Source organism: Bos javanicus, chromosome 26, assembly GCF_032452875.1.
Source record: "Bos javanicus breed banteng chromosome 26, ARS-OSU_banteng_1.0, whole genome shotgun sequence".
Lineage (NCBI taxonomy): Eukaryota > Metazoa > Chordata > Mammalia > Artiodactyla > Bovidae > Bos > Bos javanicus.
This window is the reverse complement of record NC_083893.1, coordinates 20,833,628-20,856,103: the sequence shown is the minus strand read 5'-3', so window position 1 is coordinate 20,856,103 and position 22,476 is coordinate 20,833,628. Positions and strand designations below refer to the sequence as shown.

General features: G+C 42.3%; 1 protein-coding gene across 4 annotated transcripts in view; it reads left to right on the top strand.

Moving 5' to 3' along the window:
• Positions 1–9,975, top strand: part of CPN1 (carboxypeptidase N subunit 1) — a 49,558-nt gene extending 39,583 nt beyond the window's left edge. For 2 of the 4 annotated variants that reach the window (XM_061403091.1, XM_061403089.1), the window contains 4 exons: positions 2,247–2,386; positions 3,903–4,002; positions 6,353–6,471; positions 9,691–9,975. In XM_061403091.1, the coding sequence (XP_061259075.1) occupies positions 2,247–2,386; positions 3,903–4,002; positions 6,353–6,471; positions 9,691–9,849 (518 nt within the window). In that variant the 3' untranslated portion in view covers positions 9,850–9,975. The remainder of the gene's footprint in view (positions 1–2,246; positions 2,387–3,902; positions 4,003–6,352; positions 6,472–9,690) is intronic. The other 2 variants (XM_061403093.1, XM_061403092.1) reach the window with 2 other exon arrangements.
• The last annotated feature ends 12,501 nt before the right edge of the window (positions 9,976–22,476 follow it).

Below are 22,476 nucleotides of genomic sequence, written 5' to 3'. Positions count from 1 at the left end.
TCACGGTTCACATATTGCTGAAGCCTGGATTGGAGAATTTTGAGCATTACTTTACTAGCATGTGAGATGAGTGCAATTGTGCGGTAGTTTGAGCATTCTTTGGCATTGCCTTTCTTTGGGATTTGAATGAAAACTGACCTTTTCCAGTCCTGTGGCCACTGCTGAGTTTTCCAAATTTGCTGGCATATTGATTGCAGCACTTTCACAGCATCCAAATCTTTCAGGATTTGAAATAGCTCAACTGGAATTCCATCACCTCCTCTAGCTTTGTTTGTAGTGATGCTTTCTAAGGCCCACTTGACTTCACATTCCAGGATGTCTGGCTCTAGGTCAGTGATCACACCATCGTGATTATCTGGGTCGTGAAGATCTTTTTGTACAGTTCTTCTGTGTATTCTTGTCACCTCTTCTTAGTATCTTCTGCTTCTGTTAGGTCCATACCATTTCTGTCCTTTATTGAGCCCATCTTTGCATGAAATGTTCCCTTGGTATCTCTGATTTTTTTGAAGAGATCTCTAGTCTTTCCCATTCTGTTGTTTTCCTCTATTTCTTTGCATTGATCGCTGAGGAAGGCTTTCTTATCTCTCCTTGCTATTCTTTGGAACTCTGCATTCAGATGCTTATATCTTTCCTTTTCTCCTTTGCTTTTCACTTCTCTTCTTTTCACAGCTATTTGTAAGGCCTCCCCAGACAGCCATTTTGCTTTTTTGCATTTCTTTTCCATGGGGATGGTCTTGATCCCTGTCTCCTGTGCAATGTCACGAACTTCATTCCATAGTTCATCAGGCACTCTATCTATCAGATCTAGTCCCTTAAATCTATTTCTCACTTCCACTGTATAATCATAAGGGATTTGATTTAGGTCATACCTGAATGGTCTAGTGGGTTTCCCTACTTTCTTCAATTTAAGTCTGAATTTGGTAATAAGGAGTTCATGATCTGAGCCATAGTCAGCTCCCGGTCTTGTTTTTGTTGACTGTATAGAGCTTCTTCATCTTTGGCTGCAAAGAACATAATCAATCTGATTTCGGTATTGACCATCTGGTGATGTGCATGTGTAGAGTCTTCTCTTGTGTTGTTGGAAGAGGGTGTTTGTTATGACCAGTGCATTTTCTTGGCAAAACTCTATTAGCCTTTGCCCTGCTTCATTCCATATTCCAAGGCCAAATTTGCCTGTTACTCCAGGTGTTTCTTGAATTCCTACTTTTGCATTCCAGTCCCCTATAATGAAAAGGACATCTTTTTTGGGTGTTAGTTCTAAAAGGTCTTGTAGGTCTTCATAGAACCGTTCAGCTTCAGCTTCTTCAGCATTACTGGTTAAATGGGTGTAATTCCAAGATCATGAAGTTTATATCAAGATGATAGTGAGGTTTCTAGACCAGCATCATCAGCATCACCTGGGAACTTGTTTAAAAAAAAAAAAAAAAAGCAAGTACTGGATACATACTGAGTCAGAAACTCTGGGGCTGAGGCCTAGCAGTTTATATTTGGCTGGAAGTCACAGCCTTCTAGGTAATTCTGATTCAGGAAGAGAATCAATGTAACAGGCTAGAGTTGTTCTCCAACTTTCCCTATTCTTTTAATAAGAGGTGGTTGCACTCATCAGCTTAGAGAGCAGGTAAAAAGTTGATTAGATGAATAATTTTTAATCCCAATAAGTTTGTGGTATAAATACCATTCTAATGATCAGAAATATATTCAAAAGTGATTGATTCAATTGAATAATATACAGGATAGAAACAGGCAAGCATTTGATGAAGAAAAACTATAACTGCCTTCTGCTTTCTGTGGAGTCTGTTTTTCTAGGATAACTATTTTCAAGTTGGTGCTGTGTTCTCAGGTAGGAGAAAGGATGTGAAAGCAAGATAACCATCTCATCTCCGACCTCCCAGATCTGAAGAATATCACGGTCCAAGAGAAGAATCTATCCACTGAGAGCAGTAATTGTCTGATATGGAGGCATGAGTAATAAGCAGACCTTGGTATGATGAGAGAGACAAGAAGTGAATTTAAGTCATGAAATGGAAGAAGTAGAGAATGGAGACCACACAGTGGGCATTTGTGAAGGGAGAAAACTGGAAAGATAGATAGGCATGTGAATTTGAAAACTGGGGAAAGGGCTTATGGAGGAGAAAAATAATGGAGATGAAGAGGTAGAACAGCAGGTGATGGGGAAGAGTGTGGAGAAATTGAGTGTTGAGTGGGAACTTGATTATACAACTCTGCCCCTGCTCTCTTTCCCCTAGGAATGCAAGACTTCAATTATCTCCATACCAATTGCTTTGAGATCACGCTGGAACTTAGTTGTGACAAGTTTCCGCTGCAAGGGGAATTACAGCGCGAGTGGCTGGGTAATAGGGAAGCCCTGATCCAATTCTTGGAACAGGTAAATTCCGTATTTCAAGTGTCCTGCTTACAGAAAGGGAAGTGTTTTCTGATGGTAGGCAAGGTATTTTGTATGACTCAGGTCTCACTTTTGCTCTGACTCAATACACTAGATCTCAGCTTTTCTACCAGTGAAATTAATTCATTCCACTTTGTTGAGCACAGCTATCTGTCAGAGACTGTACTCTGTGCTGAGGATTAAAAGTAAGCAAATATATATCTCTGCATGTATGCAGCTCATATTCCAGTAAGGAGAGACAGACAATAAATAAAATAATTTGTAACACGTTAAATGCAAAATGCTATGAAGAAGGACTTACAGAGAAAGTAATATTTAAACAGACGTACAGGAGGTAAGGGAGTAAATGGTTCAGATATCTAGGGGAAAGGGGGCTCCCTGATGAAGTCATAGTAGCAAATGCAAGGCCAACAGTAAGCAGATGAAAATGCTCAGAATCGCTGGAGAAATGTAAATCAAAGCCACAGTGAAATACCACCTCACACTCATTAAGATGGCTGCTATAAAAAGACAAATTTAAAAACTGATGGAAAATAGCAAGTGTTGTGAAGAAATTAGAACACTGGTGCAGTGTTGGTGGGAATGTAAAATGGTGTAGCCACTATGAAAAAACAATGTGGTGGTTCCTGAAAAAAAATTAAAAACAGAGCCGCCATATGATCCTGCAAAACCAATTCAGGGTATATATCCAGAAGAACTAAAAGCAGGATCTCAAAGAGTTATTTGTACACCTGTATTCAGAGCAGCATTGTTCACAGTAGCCAAAAGGTGAGAGCAACCCAGTGTCCACTGGTGGATAAAGGGACAAACAAAATGTGGTATAGACACACAGTGGACACACAGCCTTAAGGGAGAAGGAAATTCTGCCATGTGCTGCAATGTGGATGAACCTAGAGGACATTATGCTAGGTGAAATGAGCAAGTCACAAAAAAACAGCAATTTTATTTATATGAGGTATGAAGAGTAGTCACATTCATAGAGGTAGAAAGGAGATTGCTGCTGCTGCTAAGTCGCTTCAGTCGTGTCCAACTCTGTGCGACCCCATAGACTGCAGCCCACCAGGCTCCCCTGACCCTGGGATTCTCCAGGCAAGAACCCTGGAGTGGGTTGCCATTTCCTTCTCCAATGCATGAAAGTGAAAAGTGAAAGTGAAGTCGCTCAGTCGTGTCCAACTCTTAGCGCCCCCATGGACTGTGGCCCACCAGGCTCCTCCATCCATGGGATTTTCCAGGCAAGAGTGCTAGAGTGGGGTGCCATTGCCTTCTCCGGGAAAGGAGATTAGTGACACGATTTGACTTAGATTTTAACAGGATCAATCTGACTGCTGTTTTGAGATTACTGGGAATTGTGGTGAGAACAGAAAGACCAATCAAGAATCTGTTACCATAATCTTTGTGAATATCAAGTGCCGTAGCACATGGGGAAGGGCTTCGAGGACTCTCAAACATGGCACAAATGTTTTGTGAGCATCACTGTACACTATAAACTTTCCTACAGGTCCACCAGGGCATCAAGGGAATGGTGAGGGATGAGAATTATAATAATCTTGCGGATGCTGTCATTTCTGTCGGTGGGATTAATCATGATGTCACTTCGGGTAGGTGGCCACTGCTTTGTGAGGTGAGAAGGGAGCCTTTACTGCTTCACTGTCTTCAGCATAGTCAGGAAGCCAGTTTGTAAGCCAGTGAGACCAGCAGGGATGTCAAGGACATGGGAGGTAGAGGGATTGGAGGAAGGAAGGATAACAGGATTGAGGACAGGAATTAAGAGACAGGGCCAGGAAGATGCAAATGTGAACATCTCTCTCAGCATTCAGGAGTCACTGCCTCATACTTTGTTAGGAGTGTTTTCTGGGATTGAGGTTATTAATAGCTCTCATACTGATGTGAAATGGGATAGAAAAGAAAAGGACTGTAAAACTGGTGTTTAGTCTTGACCCCAAGCCAGGCATTTCGCTACAGCTCTGTTTAGGAAAACGTTGGTAAGACGTATTCCATAGTAGGCTCCCTGAGGGCAAGATTGATGGTGGGAGCAGGTCTTGTGGAACCAACTTGAAACCTAGAATGGTACAGACTATCTCACAGCACAATGGTATTGCAAACTGCCCCAGCCCAGTTTGATCAGGCCCAACTCTTAGGGGTTTGGTGGTGTTTGGTTGGTTTTTCATGTAGAGCAGTAGCTTCCAGTGGCTAGGGGCAGGTGAGATTTGCCTGCCTCCCCCAATCTTGATACCAGCATGGCTCAGCCACATTTCACCATGTAACTGTACCAAGCAGGCACCTTACAGCTCAATCTGTTTAAACTGGATGAAATCTAAATTTTAAGGAGATAACTTACATTCTTTAAGGTGCTCCTGACACCTCTTCCATGAACAGTTCAGAACAGTTCATTCAAGGCAAAGGCAACAACATTCTAAAGGCAGAATTCTGTAGACTCATAGTCAAGCATCAGATACCAGATCCTTCCAGTCCAGTGACTGGACCCAGGACTGTTTAGGGAACCACACTCTGACACCCCCAAGAGCTTCAGGGCTTGTTAGATTCTTATATCCTATTCACGCAAGGGTGGGAAATGTCTCATTCTAGTCAATCAACATATGTTGAACTCCACGAATTTCAGCAATAAGAACCCACTTCTAACACACAGGATGCTAAATTGATAAATTACTCATTTCACTCTGGAAGAGCTCATTGCTAACGTTCATTATGCTACTTAGCAAAGCATCTAGTGTTGCTAAAAGATAAAGATAGCTGAAGCCATTGTAATAGCTGCATCTGGAATTAGGCCTTTCTGGTATAGTGGTAGCTAACCACTCCTAGTTGGAGCCTCTAATTAAAGAAAATGACAGTCCCTAGGGTATAACAAAGTATCCAATGTATGCATTATAACACACTGCTTTTACTAAGGAATTTTAAAGTAAATTATAGGCATTATAGGTGGCAGAGACTTCTTCATTATTTATCTCTCATTCTTAATTGCATTTATTATGTCAGTTCTTCATTGCTGTTACAATAAAAAGAATTTTAAAGGCACAGACATAATTTATTCTAAAGAGATATAAAGTCATTAGCTAAAATACTACATCCCTGTCTTGAGAAACAGGCTTTCTTTTCAGTTTTATTTTCCCCTTTCAATGGTGATGGAAGAAATATTAGAAATAAGATTCTCAAAATCAGATATTTAGGTCATTTAGTCCAGCCCTCCCACTCAATACAAAATTACATGCAAGAGAGGAAGGCTCACGTGGGAAGGGATATATATATATATTTATAATTATTATTGATTTGTGTTGATGTATGGCAGAGACAACCAAAACATTGTAAAGCAATTATTCTCCAATTAAAAAAAAATTACACTTATACAACACCACTGAGATCGGGTTGTTTGAATCATGTCCACTGATACAGGTTGCGCACTGCACAACTGTGTAGCTTTTCTAGAGCCCCTCATTCCATTCAGCCTGCTCACACTTTCAAAAGGCAGTTCATTCCTTTTTTGGTAACTTATATTTTGTCAAATTTTTACTTCTGTCCTCATTCTTATTTCTTTAATGTAGACATCGTTTCTTCACAATGACTTTTCAGACATTGAAACAAAGGTCTCATGTCATCTCTTTACCAGGAAAAACATTCATAAATCTTTCAACCTTTCTCCTAGTGACCCTTCAGTGGACATGAGTTTGTTTTCAAATGCATGCAGGATCTAAAATTAAACATAGTACTCTCACTGCAGAGCACAGTGAAAATTCACTTCCTGGGAGCTGAGGCCCATGATCTTAAAATGTTATGACAGCCTATGATTGTTTTAGATCTTTACCAGTTTCATCATGCTGTTTAAAAAAATTAAGCTTGTGGTCAGCTAAACCCCTCAGATTGTTTCTCATATCAAAGCCTTATCTGGGGCAGATTTCTCATCAGCGGACTGAGTTATATCCTTGTAACTTTTAGGTGCCCATGGCGATTACTTCCGGCTGCTGCTTCCGGGTACCTACATGGTCACTGCCACAGCACCTGGGTTCGACCCAGAGACCGTGAGTGTGACCGTGGGTCCTGCGGAACCCAAGCTGGTAAGTTAGGCTGACCTCTACAGAGCACTGTAAAGCTCGCGTAAGCAGAGTTACAAATAGTCAATTGTGTAGTTCTAACCTCTGTCAAGCTTCCCTCTTTCACCACCTAAGAAAAACAAAATTTGTGCTCCCATATGCTAATTTTTCTCCTATCATTCTTGTGTTACATCCTTCCCCATTTCTTTTGGTTTTTCCTTTTCCTTCTCTTTAACGTAGCATTGTGATTAAAGCACTGCCAGATTCTAAATCCAGCTCACTTGTCTGCAGACCTTGGACAAATTACCTGATTGCTCTCATCCTCAGTTTCTTCCTCTGTTAACTGGTGATAATAATGCCTCTTTCACAAGAGGTTGAAATGAGAAAGTGCACATAAAACATTTAGTACAGTGACTTACACGTAGAAAGTGCTCAACAAACCCCAGAGACCTTGTCCCGATACACAGGCTTACCGTCTTCTCCGTCATCAGTAAGGACCACCACCAGATGGCACTCTGCCCCCTTCTGGTGCCCACGTGCCCAGACAGAGTTGCTTTCCACTCACCTCGGCGCTTTTCAATATTCAACTCTGCAAAAGGCTTTCTTTTATAGACAGGATGAGAAGTGAAAAACTTTTTTGATCTATAGCCTGGGCCTTTTTATCTTTGGTCGTTTTGGACTGGGATCTCAGAGCCAAAGAAACTCAAAGATCATGGAGACTAATCCTCAGGTTTCTCAAACAAAGGAAAAGTAACAAGGCCGTCCTGGTTAATGAGCATCTATGGACCTTTCCCTCATGTCAGGTCATCCCTTGGGCCCCCTCACTCTGTCCTATTCCTTCTCTGTACATCCTGAGAACTTAGCAGACCTTTCTTCCCTTTCCCTGTTAACTCAATGCAGTCAAATATCTTGCCTTTTCAAATAGTTATAGGTACTATTCTTTGAATAGCTACTGTGTGTCAGACATTACCTTTCCAGAATCATCTCATTTAACCTTCATAACAACCCTGTATATAAACCCATTTGTGGCTGAGGAAGCTGAAGCTCAAAGAACAGGAGTAACTTGTCCAGTACCCCATGGTGAGTAAGTGGGAGCCAGGAGTCCTGCCTCTGCGGGGCTTTCAGGGCAGCTTTCTCAGCCAGCCTGTTACATGGCCTTGTGCTGAGCTCAGCACCTGTGTTCGTAACCTCTTTTTTTTTTTTTTTTAGTAGGGGAGACTTTTTTTCTTTCCTTTTTTTAAAAAAAATTTTTTAACTTTACAATATTGTATTGGTTTTGCCATATATCAACATGAATCTGCCACAGGTATACACGTGTTCCTCATCCTGAACCCTCCTCCCTCCTCCCTCCCCGTACCATCCCTCTGGGTCATCCCAGTGCACCAGCCCCAAGCATCCAGTATCGTGCATGGAACCTGGACTGGCAACTCGTTTCATATATGATATTATACATGTTTCAATGCCATTCTCCCAAATCATCCCACCCTCTCCCTCTCCCACAGAGTCCAAAAGACTGTTCCATACATCAGTGTCTCTTTTGCTGTCTCGTATACAGGGCTATTGTTACCATCTTTCTAAATTCCATATATATATGTGTAACCTCTTTTTTAACATAGGAATCACAGTAAAGAGCTCTTTAAAGACTTTGAAATTCCTTTGAAATTTCTAGACAGCTCCCGCTTTCCCCTGTCCTAGTCCCTCCACTCCCTTCTTCTGCAGGATATAAATGACTTCTACTTGCAGATGCGCAAAGCAGAGAGTAGCTCTTCCCTGGCAGCCTGATAACCTGCTCCCGATTTCCCAGTCGGTGCACCCTCTCCCTTTTTCCTTGTTATCCCCCTGCTCCTCATCTACCCTAAAATCAAATGACTTAGGCAGCTGCTTACAGAAGTCTTGCACTATGTGTAAGTGTATTCAATTGCAAATTCAAACAAGGACAAATCCTCTTGAGTAACAAATTAGGCTTCAAAAGATCTTACCTCCTTTCTCATATAGGCTTTAAATGAATTGATATAACCCATCATTGTATCACGTATAACTCAGAGGGGGAAATTTTTATCTTTTGGATACATTTCTCAGGTACAGTCACAACTAAGAATCCACTTACTGATCCCAGTTGAGTCCCTTTCCCGTTCTAAAGCAGAGATCTACTTGGTTGAAAGAAAAGAAAAAAAGATCATTTACTAGAGGGTTTTTGTGCTACAATTAAAACTCTTTAAAGTGTCTCCAAGAGTCCAGTGTTTTCCCTGTGGCTTCCCTCACTGCCGTCCAGATGTCCCACGCTTTTCATTTCCTCTGTCCTCGCCTCATTTTGTTGTCTCTCTCTCTCCCCCCCCACTTTCCTTTCCTTGATCCTTATATTGACACTATATATAAGAAATAGTACTGATACAGTACAATTGGCTCTGATTTCTCCGGCTTTGGGAGAACTAGCTGGCTGTGGGTTTTTTCCCAAAGGGGCAAGAAGTAACCCCATGAAGAGGTCTGTCTGTCACATGTTTTCCAACTCCCTGCTGGCTTTAGCAGCTCAGCCTATTCCCAGGGCCTGAGAGCCAAGGATGCCTCCAGGGAGTGTGGTTAGAACGCGGCGCCCCACCCTCGCCTTTCCCTTCCTGGGCAGGAGCTCTAGGGCTTCTGCACAGCCCACAGATCCCACACTTGTCAGTCAGAAGCATTGTCACCTCTGTGTGCACGGCCAGAAGGAAGGTTTCAGCGTACTGCTGGGAACAGTGCATTAGTGCGTGAGGACACTGAGAATTTAAGAATCCATACTAACAATCTGTATCGTCTCTATTTCCAAACAATTAGGTTTGGAAGGTTTAGCGCTGAAGGTCTGAGGCATTCTTTAGCTTGCCTGAGCACAGTACCTGTGACTCATGCAGTCCGCTTACAGGTGATGACTGTGGCACCATGAATCTTAACTCTTGTTTTGAACAGCAGTATTGGCAAAAATCATGCCTTGAGTGTAGATATTTTTTTTCTATTACATATAAAATAAATGTACGTTAAGTTCATCCAGATACACCCTGTGTATTATCAGTTATGATGCGCCATTTTGGGGGAAATATGAGCCGAGCCTGTATGACACCACCCACACTGGTTGCTGTGATATTCTCCTCAGTTCCTTGTCCTCAGGACCTGGAACCATGGTAAAGCAGGGTCCAAACTGGTCTTCCCCCAATTTCAGTTCTAGGAAATGGAAAACTGACTTCTGTGCTCTCATAGCTTCTTTTTTTTTTCCAGGTTAATTTCCAACTCAAAAGAAGCACCCCTCAAGCAGCCCCTAAGAGGAGAATTCCCAACTCAGGGCAAAGAGGCAGAGTCTTACCAAAGAAAGTGCAGCCCCGGGCAGCTAGGAAAAAAGAAACTACGATGAAGCAACCCCAGAGAGGCCCTGCCTGACATCCGCAGTGCCCGGGGCAATGCTTTGGAAAGTTTTTGTTCCTGCTCTCCCACCAGAAGAAGCATTCTTTCTATTTTATTATCTGAGACATATTTAAATATAAACATATTCAGAACAATTCAGAATGGTTTCCATCTGTTCCAGGGGTAAACCCTCTGATGCAGTCGTACATACATGTAAATGATGTTCATTCAGATTTTCCATTTCTGGGGATATGGTTTATGTCCAGAAGGCTCTGTGCCAATCCACACTGTATCCAGAGACTGGTTCTGGCTGGTTAATCACTCTCCCTCTAGAGTCTAGCACAAAGCCTGCAACACAGTAAGTACCCAATGAAGGTTTCTGGATGAATGGCTGAAAGGATGAGATGATCCATCGTTGATGTTGTTCCCACAGCAAGACCAGGTAGCCCATTCTGAAATCCTAGAGGACCGTTTCAACAAGAGCCAATAATTTATTTTTTTTTAAATATTACTGCTTTTTAAAAATAATTTTTACTTATTCAGTTTTGGATGCGCTGGGTCTTCGTTGCTGTGCGGAGTTTTCTCTGGGTGTGGTGAGTGGGGGCTACTCTTGATTGCAGAGCGCAGACTTCTCATTGCCGTGGCTTCTCTAGTTATGGAGCACAGGCTCTAGGCGCCTGGACTTAGTGGTTGTGGCCCACAGGCTTCCCAGACCAAGGATGGAACCTGTGTCCTCTGCATTGGCAGGTAGATTCGTATCCACTGGACCATCAGGGAAGCCTGAGCCAATAGTTTCTTATTAACTAAAGGATTTCACATACAAGCACCTAATCCTTCTGCTACCTATTTTCATACACAAGCATTTTAAACAATATGCATCTTTCGAACATTTTCTGGGTAATTTAAGAGATGCCCCTGTGGAATGATTGTGTCCTGACCCTGTTTCAGGAATACACAGTACTCCCCACCCTCTGAGTTCCCCAGAATTTAGTACAGAACTTTTGTACTAAAAGTGTTATGAAGCAAAATAGACGTCACTGAAGGTTTTAAAGGAATGTGCAATCTTTCATCATAAAAGTTCATAACCCCCCACTGGGCATGTTCGGGTTTCCTAATTTCCCTTTCCCCAGGGCTTAGAGGGGGAGTTTACCCATCATCACCCATTTCAGGGCTCAGCCCCAATGAAACAGGGCAGGCTCCATTACCCTCCACACTTGCTCCACCTCTCCCCACCTTGTCATCCTCCACCAATGGTTCCTCAGCCTCTCCCAAGCCCAGACCTTTCCCAACATTGAGCAGTTTAGCTGTTCTCAGCAAGTATTCTCATGTCCACCAGAAAACAGGAGGTGCTCTCCCTGTGACAATCCACCCTCTGCAGGAGACCATTCAAGATTAGGATGAACACATGATTTATTTTTGTTACCTGAGCAATCTCTCAATCTGTGGTCAAATGGGAGACAGAAAAAAATGTATCTTTTCCCATTTAAAACGGAAATTCTCTCCTCAGGTGATATTTTCTTTCTTCCCAATTTTAATCCCATATCCCTTGGTTCCCTTCTTATGGTTATAAAGAGGGAACTACTTGAGAGGGCTCTTTTCAATTCAGTAAGACTGTGCCTGAGGTTGCCGTATGCACTTGAGTTTTCCAGACTGTCTGAACATCGCTTACTTTGATTTCAGCTTCCTTTATACACATTTAGCAAAGCTGATGTTTGCAGAGCACGGTCACAGTGCTTTCCCTGGCTGAACAGTATACTTTTATTTATTCATTCATTCATGCAGGGGACATTTATTGAGTCCTTGCTCTTAATAAATGCTGAGAATACAAAAAGAAATAAGATACAGCGCATGATCTCAGGGCTGTTGTGACCTAGTTGGGAAGACAAATAGGTCATTACACTGCCTTGTGATAATTGCTATGATTAAGTGAACTCTGACGTGGGGGACAGGGAACCTGTGGGAAGGGCCCTGGCATAATCTTGGGAAGATCAGGAAAGTCATATTGGAATTGGTAAAGTCTAGGGTGAGATGTAACAAGGTCAGATAAAGAGGCATTGATGGGGGCAGGGGGAGGGGGTAGCGAAAGATAGGGAGCCAGAGTTAGGCTGAGGGGACTGCAATTACCAAGGTCTGGAGGCACGAGAGAGGGGGCCAGAGGGGGCCCTTCAGGGAACTGTGAGAGATTCAGCACCGGGGAGCAAGTGAGGTGCCCAGAAGGTCAGTGGAGTAGAGAGAGACCAGAATGTGCAGGACTTCTGAACCACATTTACAGAGTTCAGACTTAGAACAAGCAGCCGCTGAAGGGTTCCACTGAGGGGAGAGGTAGAATCAGATCTACAGCCTTCACCCTGGCTATAGCCTGACAAGCTGGCTGGAGCAGCGGCAAGGCTGAGTCACCGCAGAGACTGCTGAGAGCCAGGTGAGAAGGTGACCGGGTGGGGCAGCGGGGGTGGGGACCACCGGGCCACTCCTGACTGAGCCAGAGGCTTCCTGTCAGCCCCCACGGCTTCCCTGACCTCTTCAAGACTTGCACCCTTCTCATTCAGGCCCTCCTGGCCTGCCATCCTGAGGATTTTAAGCACTAAAGGAGATGGCAGGTTTTCAACCAAACCTTAAAGGCTATGCTGAGTAAAATTCACTCAAGCTGGAGGTGATAATACAGACAGAATATTATATGGAAAATACAGGGTCTGGCCATGACTGTATAAAATTTTCTCATATGTGGAAGAAGGATGTGAAATCAGAGCTAATGGGGGAGAGAGGCAGAATTCAGAGGACATGAAGAAACATCCTCCATCTTTGAGTCCAGCACTTCTGGAGAGTATCCTTTCTATTTGATATCTAGGATCTTATTTTAAATCTTCCTCACAAAATGCCAGCCTAGATAGATAATGTTTCCCAAGGAAAGAATACTGTAATTAAGGGCATGGATTTTGGACTCTGACAGACCTGGGTTTAATCCTAGCTCTGCTCCTTATTTGCTGCATGACCTTGAACGAGTAACTTATCGTCTCTGATCATGGTTACTCACCTGGAAAAAAAAAATGGAGATAATATCAACTTCACCTGGAGTTAAAGGTGATACTCTCATAGATCAGTAGGGAGGAGAAGGCAGCTTCTGCCCTGGACTCTCCTTGGAGGATTGTAACTCATCAGCTTGGTTGATTGTCATCCAGTGAGGCTTACAGGGGTATCAAGGACTTAGAGGTGCAAAGGCGAGTTTGGAAGTGAGGCAGGTCCTAAGGGGCTGAGTCAAGTCTGTTCTTTCTTTCTTGTTTAAAAATCTCATGTGCTGGAAGTCTTTAGTGTTCCTTATTCCTCCTAGCACTTTTCCTTCCAAATTGAAGACTCTTGACACAGTGATCCTCCTCATGTGACTAGGAGGGGAATTTCCAATTTTAGGGCAGGATGATACCTAATGACTGTTGGAGCCGGTACTGGTGCCCCAAGAAGATCCTGCTCTGGTGACTCCCTTGTCTTTCCTTTTAGCCTGCCCGGTATATATAAATACAGCAAGCATATTTGTTGAGTGAATGGGCTTTCTCCTGGTGCAGAGAGCCCGGGCTACTCTCTAGATGTACATGGGCTTCTCATTGCAGTGGCTTCTCCTGTTGCTGAGCACAGGCTCTAGGGCATGTGGGCTTCAAGAGTTGCTGCACATGGACTCAGTAGTTGCAGCTCAAGGCTCCAGAGTGCAGGCTCCGTGGTTGTAGCATGCGCTTAGTTGGCTTGTGGCATGTGGGATCTTCCCAGACGAGGGATTGAACTGGTGTCTCCTGCACTGCAAGGCAGATTCTTAACCACTGGACCACCAGGGAAGCCATTGAACATCCGTTTTAAAAATTATTATTGTAAACCATGATAGGCAGAATTCTAAAATGAGTCCCCATGATCTCAGCCCTTGTCAAAACCCTCCCCTTACAGGTGGGATGGGCCTTGTGACCAAGATATCACTTCATGACTTATGTTCCACTATATGGCCCAGGTTCGATTCCTGAATCAGGATGATCCTCTGGAGAAGGAAATGGCAACCTACTCTAGTATTCGTGCCTGGAGAATCCCATGGACAGAGGAGCCTGGTGTGCTACAGTCCATGGGATCGCAAAGAGTTGGATATGACTGAAGTGACTTAGGACAGGTATGGCAAGAGGATTTAGGACAGATATGGCAAGAGGAATTTGCAAATGTAATCAGGATTCAAAACCAGCCAGTTCTGAGTTAATCAAAGGGGAGATTATCTTGGGTGGACCTGACCTTTTCAGACCAGCCTTTTACTATCCAGGAGTTTCTCTCCCAGGCCTGGGAGGAAGAAAACAGACAGCTGGGTTGTGAATTGCACATGAAAAGAGGCAGCCCGTAGGGATTGAGAGTGGTATAGGCTAACAGCTAGCAAGAAAATGGGGACACAGTCATATACCACGAGGAAATGGGTCATGCCAACAATCTGAATGAGCTCAGGCCCATACTTGGGTATAGTCTTGAGAGATGGGAGCAGAGAATCCAGTTCAACCACGTCCAGACCCCTGACCAATAGAAGCTGGGGATAATGCATTCATGCTATTTGAAGCCTCTATGTTTGTGCTAATCCCCAGTGGTCCAGTGGTAAAGAATCTGCCTGCCAGTGCAGGAGGTGCAGGAGACACGGGTTCAATCCCTGGGTTGGGAAGTTCCTATGGAGGAGAAAATGGTAACCCACTCCAGTATTCTTGCCTGAAAAATACCATGGACAGAGGACCCTGGTGGTTTGTAGTCCATGGGGTCACAAAGAGTCAGATGCGACTAAACACAATAGAAAGTTATTAGTAATATATAAACTGTCTTGAAGTGCTTTGTAAATTAGGATATAAACCAATAAAACAACAATAATCAACTGTGTTCACCCTACTGAATGGTAGGGCTGCCAGTACCTCTGCCTCATATGAATGTATGTGGAAACTAGCACAGGAAAAAACAAAAACATACAACTCTTTTTAAATAAGAGGGCTAGTATAGGCAACTTCACCCATTTTCTCTCTCTCTAAAGAATACATGTCTCTGACAGCAGGGAATTTATCCTTTGGATAACTGTAGTTTCTGGCTTCAAATAGTCCCCATCATTTGCACCAAATTGCTTGTTACTGGGTTATGGAGATGCACCACTGGCACAAATACTAAAGCAAGAAAAATGTAAAGCACGTCCAAAGACTCTGTAGACAGAATGGTTCCTTAAATGCTTTAAATGGAGGCTCTCCTGCCCTTCCCAAAGGACCAGAGTCGTTAGTATGTACTATCCCAAGTTCTTCTGTGCACCTTCAGGACATTTTTGGAGAAAAAGTGAGAGCAGGAGCCATCTTAAATAGCCAAAAGTAATTTCTTACAGTTTGAAATTTTATTCTAACAAGATATAACCCCAGTAGAGCAATGTCATGGGGTCACAAAGAGTCGGGCACGACTTAGTGAACTGAACTGAGAACGATCTCAAGTTTTTAATCTGTGAACGACCAAAGACAAGATTTGAGAGCAGCTCATTTATTAATTCATTCATCTCACGGATAGTTGAATCCCATTTATGAATTGAACGCTGTGTTATCTGTGTTAAGAGCACAGAAACAGTGTAAACCAGAAAGACATGGTTTCTACCTATTTGGAGTTTAAAGATTTGAAAGAGAGACAAAGAACAAAGTAAGTTCACAAACAAATACATAAAAAGAATTAGGAGCTGAGAACTGGTGCTGAGAGAGAAAATGCTAGAAGGATCTATTTGAAATAGGATGGTTTGGGAAGACTTCTCTGAAAAGTTGACTTTGGGGCTGAGATATAAAGGATAAGAAAAAGGAAAAGCTTACAAAGAATAGGAATAAAAAGTATAGGCAGAAAGAATAGCAAGGCCAAGGACCCTGCAGCCAACCAGAGCCTGGGTGGTTCTAGCAACTGCATCTCCTGGGTCTAAGGGGTGTGTGTGTGTGCAGCTTCATCTCCTGGGTCTAAGGGGTGTGTGTGTGTGATCTAACATGCTAGAAGCTTAACCTCACATAGGTCTACAACTCAGCATAGCATCCAAACCACGTTGAATCTAGTCATAAGTGAGCTAGTAAGAGTCACTTTTTCCATGGCCAGAGAAAATACCCCTAATAAGACCAGTCATCTCAAAAACAAGATTGAGAAAGTGGGATAGACTGGCTTGGTTCAAATGTGCCATCAGAATGAGAAAAGTCAAAGTTCACAGGTCTGGAGCATCATCTTCACTTATGTGCTACCATGATTTGTCTAATACACACACTCCCATCAACACTCCCTCATGCCTGCCTCCTGCCTAGCTTATTACTTCACTTCGACACTAACTTCATTCTGGCTATTAAACCATGAGTAAACATTCCCTCTGGACAAATGCCTACGCAAGCATCCATTCTCTCCCTCCTCCCAGAAGTTAAATTTCACTATGTATAAAGGTTTTTTTCTCTCACTTTTTCTTATTCCTCCCTTCTGTGCTTACTGTTCGTCCCCACGCCCCTTCCCCTCATGAATCTTTCCTTCTTCTACCTTCATTCTCTTCATTTCCCACAACTTCCCTGCACTTTTGCCCTCACCCCATCAAGGGCCCTGCTGCACATGGTATGTGGCTTCACCTGGTGCAGGAACCAATATTAAAAAAAAAAAAATGTATTATCAATGAAATTTCTCTCATTTTGCTGCTGCTGCTGCTGCTAAGTCACTTCAGTCGTGTCCGACCCCATAGACAGCAGCCCACCAGGCTCCCCCATCCCCGGGATTTTCCAGGTAAGAACACTGGAGTGGGTTGCCATTTCCTTCTCCAATGCATAAAAGTGAAAAGTGAAAGTGAAGTCGAGTCCAACTCTTCGCAATCCCATGGGCTGCAGCCCACCAGACTCCTCCGTCCATGGAATTTTCCAGGCAGTACTCTTGGGAACAGTAAACATTTTATCTCAGACTGGCACTTCTGAACCAGTAGTTTAAAGATAGGATTGTTAGTGGTTCAGATAACTAAAAATTTATAAAAAGGGTTTTTCAGACACAGTTGGAACCAGGTGCCCCAGTTATTAGGTTGGAATCTTTCTCCACTTCTTGATTTCATTACTTTTGGTGGTGACTTTCTACTCACACAAATTCTCCCCATGTGGGACTAGATGATCAATAGTGGCTTCAAGTTTGTATTTTGTCAGTCTAGCAACAAACTATTGATTCTTGCGCCTGGCTCTCAAGAGCACAAATTGGGTGACATGTCTGTCCCTAAAACCAGCATGATGAGTCTGGTCAGTCTGGGATTATATGACCACTCACAGAAGGTGCAGAGTGAGGATGGGAAACTAGTGTAGAAGAGTTGGTTCTCGGTTTTTTGTTTGTTTGTTTTAAAAAACACTGTTACCAAATAAAAGAGAATGGATGGTTATAGACAAAAACAACAAAAGAACATTATAATTTTATTAAAGTCAAGCATCATTTTAATTTTACTGTGTCTCTTAAGTCAAGTGAATTCAGTCATTCAACAAACATTTATTAGATACACCTATGTGCCAGGCACTTTGCTAGGCAATAGGATACAAAGATAAATCCACTAGTCTCTGCCTTCAGTGAACTTAGCTTATGTGAGGAGAGGGAGAGCAGACACTTTTTTATAATAGTCTGTGAAGCGATTGGGCTTCCTGGGTGTCTCAGTAAAGAATCTGCCTGTCATTGCAGGAGCTGAAGGAAACGTGGGTTCAATCCCTGGGTTGGGAAGATCCCCTGGAGAAGGAAATGGCAACCCACTCCAGCATTCTTGCCTGAAAAATCCCATGGACAGAGGAGCCTGGGGGACTACAGTTCAGAGGGTCGAAAAGAGTTGGACACAACTGAGCACAGCACAGCGTTAGCTCTTAAGCAGGTAAAACATTCCTAGACTGTGTTAAAGAAGCACAGTGTCACATCAAAAGAGCACAGTTCCACCAGGCCATACAAGAGTCAGTCTTCCTCTGGAGTGTGATGTATAGTTCCCAGCATATTTTCAGGAAGGACTTTGAAGGTCATGACATCACTAAGCCTCATGGACACAGGAAGATAAAGTTTTGCCAGGAGAAGAAAAACATGGCTGGTTCAAAGCAAAGTTCTGAAATTGTCTGAGTGGTGAGCCCACATGGCACAGTGGAAAGACTTTGAAACTGGCAGATGGTGGTTTGAAACCTAACTTTGTCCTTTACAAGCTCTGTTATCTTGGTAAGTCAGGTATTCCCCAAAATATGGGTAAAGAATCACAAATATGGATAAAGGATCACTCTAGATATTCTTTAGGATGATTCAAGTGATGCAGGACCAATTTTGCTTGATGCTCCAACCAAGCAATAAGTAACTTAGTGAAAAAGTTATTCTCTTAACGATTTATTTAGATCTTTCTGAATATATCAAGGAGAAAGTCTCTATTGGGTTCTAACTTTCTTGTTGTTCATTAGCTAAGTTGTATCAGACTCTCTGACCCCATGGACTACAGCACCAGGTTTCCCTGTTCTTCACCATCTCCCAGAGTTTGCTCAAACTCATGTCCAGTGAGTTGGTGATGCCATCCAACCATCTCATCCTCTGTTGCCCCTTCTCCTCCTGCCTTCAGTCTTTCCCAGCATCAGGGTCTTTTCCAGTGAATCGGCTCTTCCCATCAGGTGGCCAAAGTATTGGAGCTTCAGCATCAGTCCTTCCAATGAATATTCAGGGTTGCTTTTCTTTAGGATTGACCAGTTTGATCTCCTTACCGTTCAAAGAAGTCTCAAGAGTCTTCTCCAACACCACAATATGAAAACATCAGTTCTTCAGAACTCAGCCTTCTTTTTGTCCAGCTGTCACATTCGTACATAACTGGAAAAACTACTGCTTTGACTATATGGACTTTTGTTGGCAAAGTGATGTCTCTGCTTTTTAATATGCTGTCTAGGTTTGTGGTAGCTTTTCTTCCCAGGAGCAAGAGTCATGGCTGTAGTCACCGTCCACAGTGATTTTGGAGCCAGAGAAAATAAAATTTGTCACTGTTTCCACTTTTTCCCCATCTGTTTGCCATGAAGTGATGGGACTGGATGCTATGATTTTAGTTTTTTGAATGTTGACTTTTCAGCCAGTTTTTTCACTCTCCTCTTTTGCCCTCATCAAGAGGCTCTTTAGTTCCTCTTAGCTTTCTATCATTAGAGTGGTACCATCCACATATCTGAGGTTGTTGATATTTCTCCTAGCAATCTTGATTTTTAGCTTTGGATTCTTCCAGCCTGGCATTTCACATGATGTACCCTGCATATAAATTAAATAAGCAGGGTGACAATATACAGCCTTGATGTACTCCCTTCCCAATTTGGAACCAATCTGTTGTCCCATGTCTGGGTCTAACAGTTGCTTCTTGACTTGCATACAGGTTTATCAGGAGGCAGGTAAGGTGGTCTGCTTTCTAACATTGGCTGTTTTCATGCTTTAACAAGAGGAGAGTAGCCCTCAAGCTCAGAATTAGAATTTAATAACCATTTTGTTTTCAATGTATTTGTTTTGAAGATTATTGCCTATTAATTGCAATCTATATACCGGTTTTGCATTTATGGGAGTGGTACAAGTCTTTCCTTAAAAAACAAGGTGAGTAAATTTAAGTAAACATATTTTAGGACTTCCCTGGTGGTCTAGTACTTAAGACTTGGTGCCATGGTACGAGGCATGGGTTCAATCCCTAGTTGGAGAACTAGGATCCTGTATGCTGGGCAGCAGGGCCAAAAAATTAAATTAAATTAAAAAAAAATAAAAATATTTTAAAAATTTAGGAAGGTGATATCCATTTAGTCAAGAATTATTGTGATGGTTTTCTGAGAGTGAATTATATGAAGTGTGGAAAGCACAAGGCCAGCTGTTTAGCCCCAGGGAGCCTCAGTTCCTCATTTATAAGCTAAAGATAACAATTACTTGTCTGGTTGTTGACATGATATGTGCTAAGAATAAACCACCAATATTATTTGGAGAAGAAAATGATAACCTTGATTATCTTTCTTCATTAAGGTAGACAAATTGGGAAAGAAAATAAAGATGGTTTGTGAATTATTTTTAAAGAATTATTAATTCTATTCAAATGGGAACCAGGTTCTATTTCTCAGTATAACATTTTTTCTGATTAATAAAAGAAAAAAATGATATATGGGAAGTTCTTAACATAAGGTCAGGTCCCAATGACCATTTACTATAAACTTGTGTTTAGTATTTCAGCTTCCCCTTTCTTTCCTTCCCCTACCTCCTTCCAGATTCTCAACTATCTTCTTTCTTTCTTATCTCCTATGAAAATAAGAAGAGATCTGATAGTGTCACTTAAATACATACATATATACGTATGTGTGTGTGTGTGTGTGTTTAATTAAAAGAATTATTTTTGGCTGCACTGGGTCTTTGTCACTTTGCTCAGACCTCCTCTATCTAGTTGTAGCAAGCTGGGGCCACTCTGTGTTATGGTGTGTGGGCTTCTCATTGTCGTGGCTTCTCTTATTGCAGAGCATGGGCTCTAGGCACATGGGCTTCAGTCGCTGTGGCTCCTGGGCTCTGGAGCACCAACTTAGCAGTTATGGTGCACGGGCTTGGTAGTTATTCCAAAGCATGTGGAATCTTCCCAGACCAGGGATCGAACCTGCACTGGCAGGCGGGTTCTTATCTATTGCACCCTGAGTGATGTCCTCACTTAAATATATTTTGATGGATACACAAGAGAATGATTATTTTCCAAAGTATTATCTGGACTAGGCATTAGCATTTTAAGATAGATTTTTTTGCTAGTTTGATTTTTACTTCTAATTATGAAAGGATTTCCTCTTCCTCACTAAACCAATTTCAAGCTTCTGCAAGCAGATAGGAAGAGAAAGAGTCCCCTAGGAAACACTATATCAATATATAAGAGTAACTCTTAGGATAAACACGATACGGTCCTTTGTTTGAATTCAGAACTTCCTTACAGAGCCTTTCTAGAAAGAACAAAATAGGAATCGGCTTTACTTTTGCCAACTGTGGTCTGTTCCTAAATGGAACTAAATGACCTCCATTATCTTCATCTAGGAGCTGGTCTTGCGTCAGTGCAAGTCCACTAGACAGATACCCTTCCTCAAAAATCACCCTGGACTCCTCCCCAAGAGAGCCAGATTTCCCCCACCCTTCCCTCCTCCACCCAACAGGAGTCCTCTCCTTTCTGTTCCAGTGCATTCTGGCACCATTTTGACAAATAGTTATTAGTGTCTCCAAGTGCTATTTCTTCCTTCTCTGATATAAAAGGCTAAACCAGTGCCTTGTATATTCTACTACTAAATTGCTCCAGAGGGAAGCCACGGGGAATGGCTTTGATTTGTGGCCAGCCATGGAAACTGTTAGTGATGTAGTTCATTATAACAGTGATGGACACTTAAGTGTGTCCTGACAGAGTGGGTTTAGGTTCAGACATGGGATCAAAGGATGACATGCCTAAGTAGTTTTGATCAATGTGGTTAGTCAAAATTTACAGGAATTGATTTTGGTTTATTGAGGATTATCCAGGAAAAAAATTAAACTCTTCTGTTTTAGTATTCTACAGGTGGATATTGCCATTATTGTTAACATAGAGGTTCCACATGCATTATCTCTTTTGATCCTTTTAATTTCAGTCTCTTTAATCAAGGACATTTTATTATGTATCAGTACACTGACTTAAAATGAAGTTCAAACTCCTTACCACGGCCCATCAGGCCCAGGAGACCTTCACTCCTGTTTGTTTTGTAATTTCATCTCATAATACTTGATTTCTTTCTCACTCAGGCTTCTCTTCTGTTCTGAAACTGATCAAATTGTTTTCCACTTTAGGGCTTTGAACTTTCCGTTCCTCCTGCTGCAAAGACACTTCCTCAGCTCTTTGCATAGCTGGTTCTTTCTCATCATTTTGGTCACAAGTAAAGGTTACATCCGTAGAGACTTTCCTGACCACCAACCACTATATTCAAAGAAAGTTTTCACTTCTTACTTTGGCCCTCATCAGACCAGATCCTCATCTAAACCGCAGAACACACCACAGTTCTCAGTTCACAGTTCTTCTTTCTCAGTTCTCTCAAGGACCAGGTATAACTTGTGCCATTCCCCTGTAAAGGAGAGAGATCAAGTCATTATATACAATGGATGCCTAGGGCATTAGGGTTCAATTCTCTATGGTCTAATTTATCACATCATCTGGTTTATTTCCCTCACAGCATTCACCGTACCCTGTAATTGTTTGGCTTACCATTTGTTTAATGATTTATTGTCTGTTACCTTACTCTTCATATTCTTAATGATTACCTTACTCTTCTTATTCTTACTGAGATGGGAATACCAGGCCACATTACTTCCCTCCTGAGAAACCTGTATGCAGGACAAGAAGCAACAGTTAGAACTGGACATGGAACAATGGACTGGTTCAAAATTGGGAAAGGAGTATGTCAAGGCTGTATATTGTCACCCTGCTTATTTAACTTATATGTAGAGTATAGCATGCGAAATGCCTGCCTGGATGAAGTACAAGGTGGAATTGAGATTGCCGGGAGAAATATCAACAACCTCAGATAAACAACCTTTAAACCACTCTAATGGCAGAAAGTGAAGAAGAATTAAAGAGCCTCTTGATGAAGGTGAAAGAGGAGAGTGAAAAAGTTGGCTTAAAACAAAGATCATGGCATCCAATCCTATCACTTC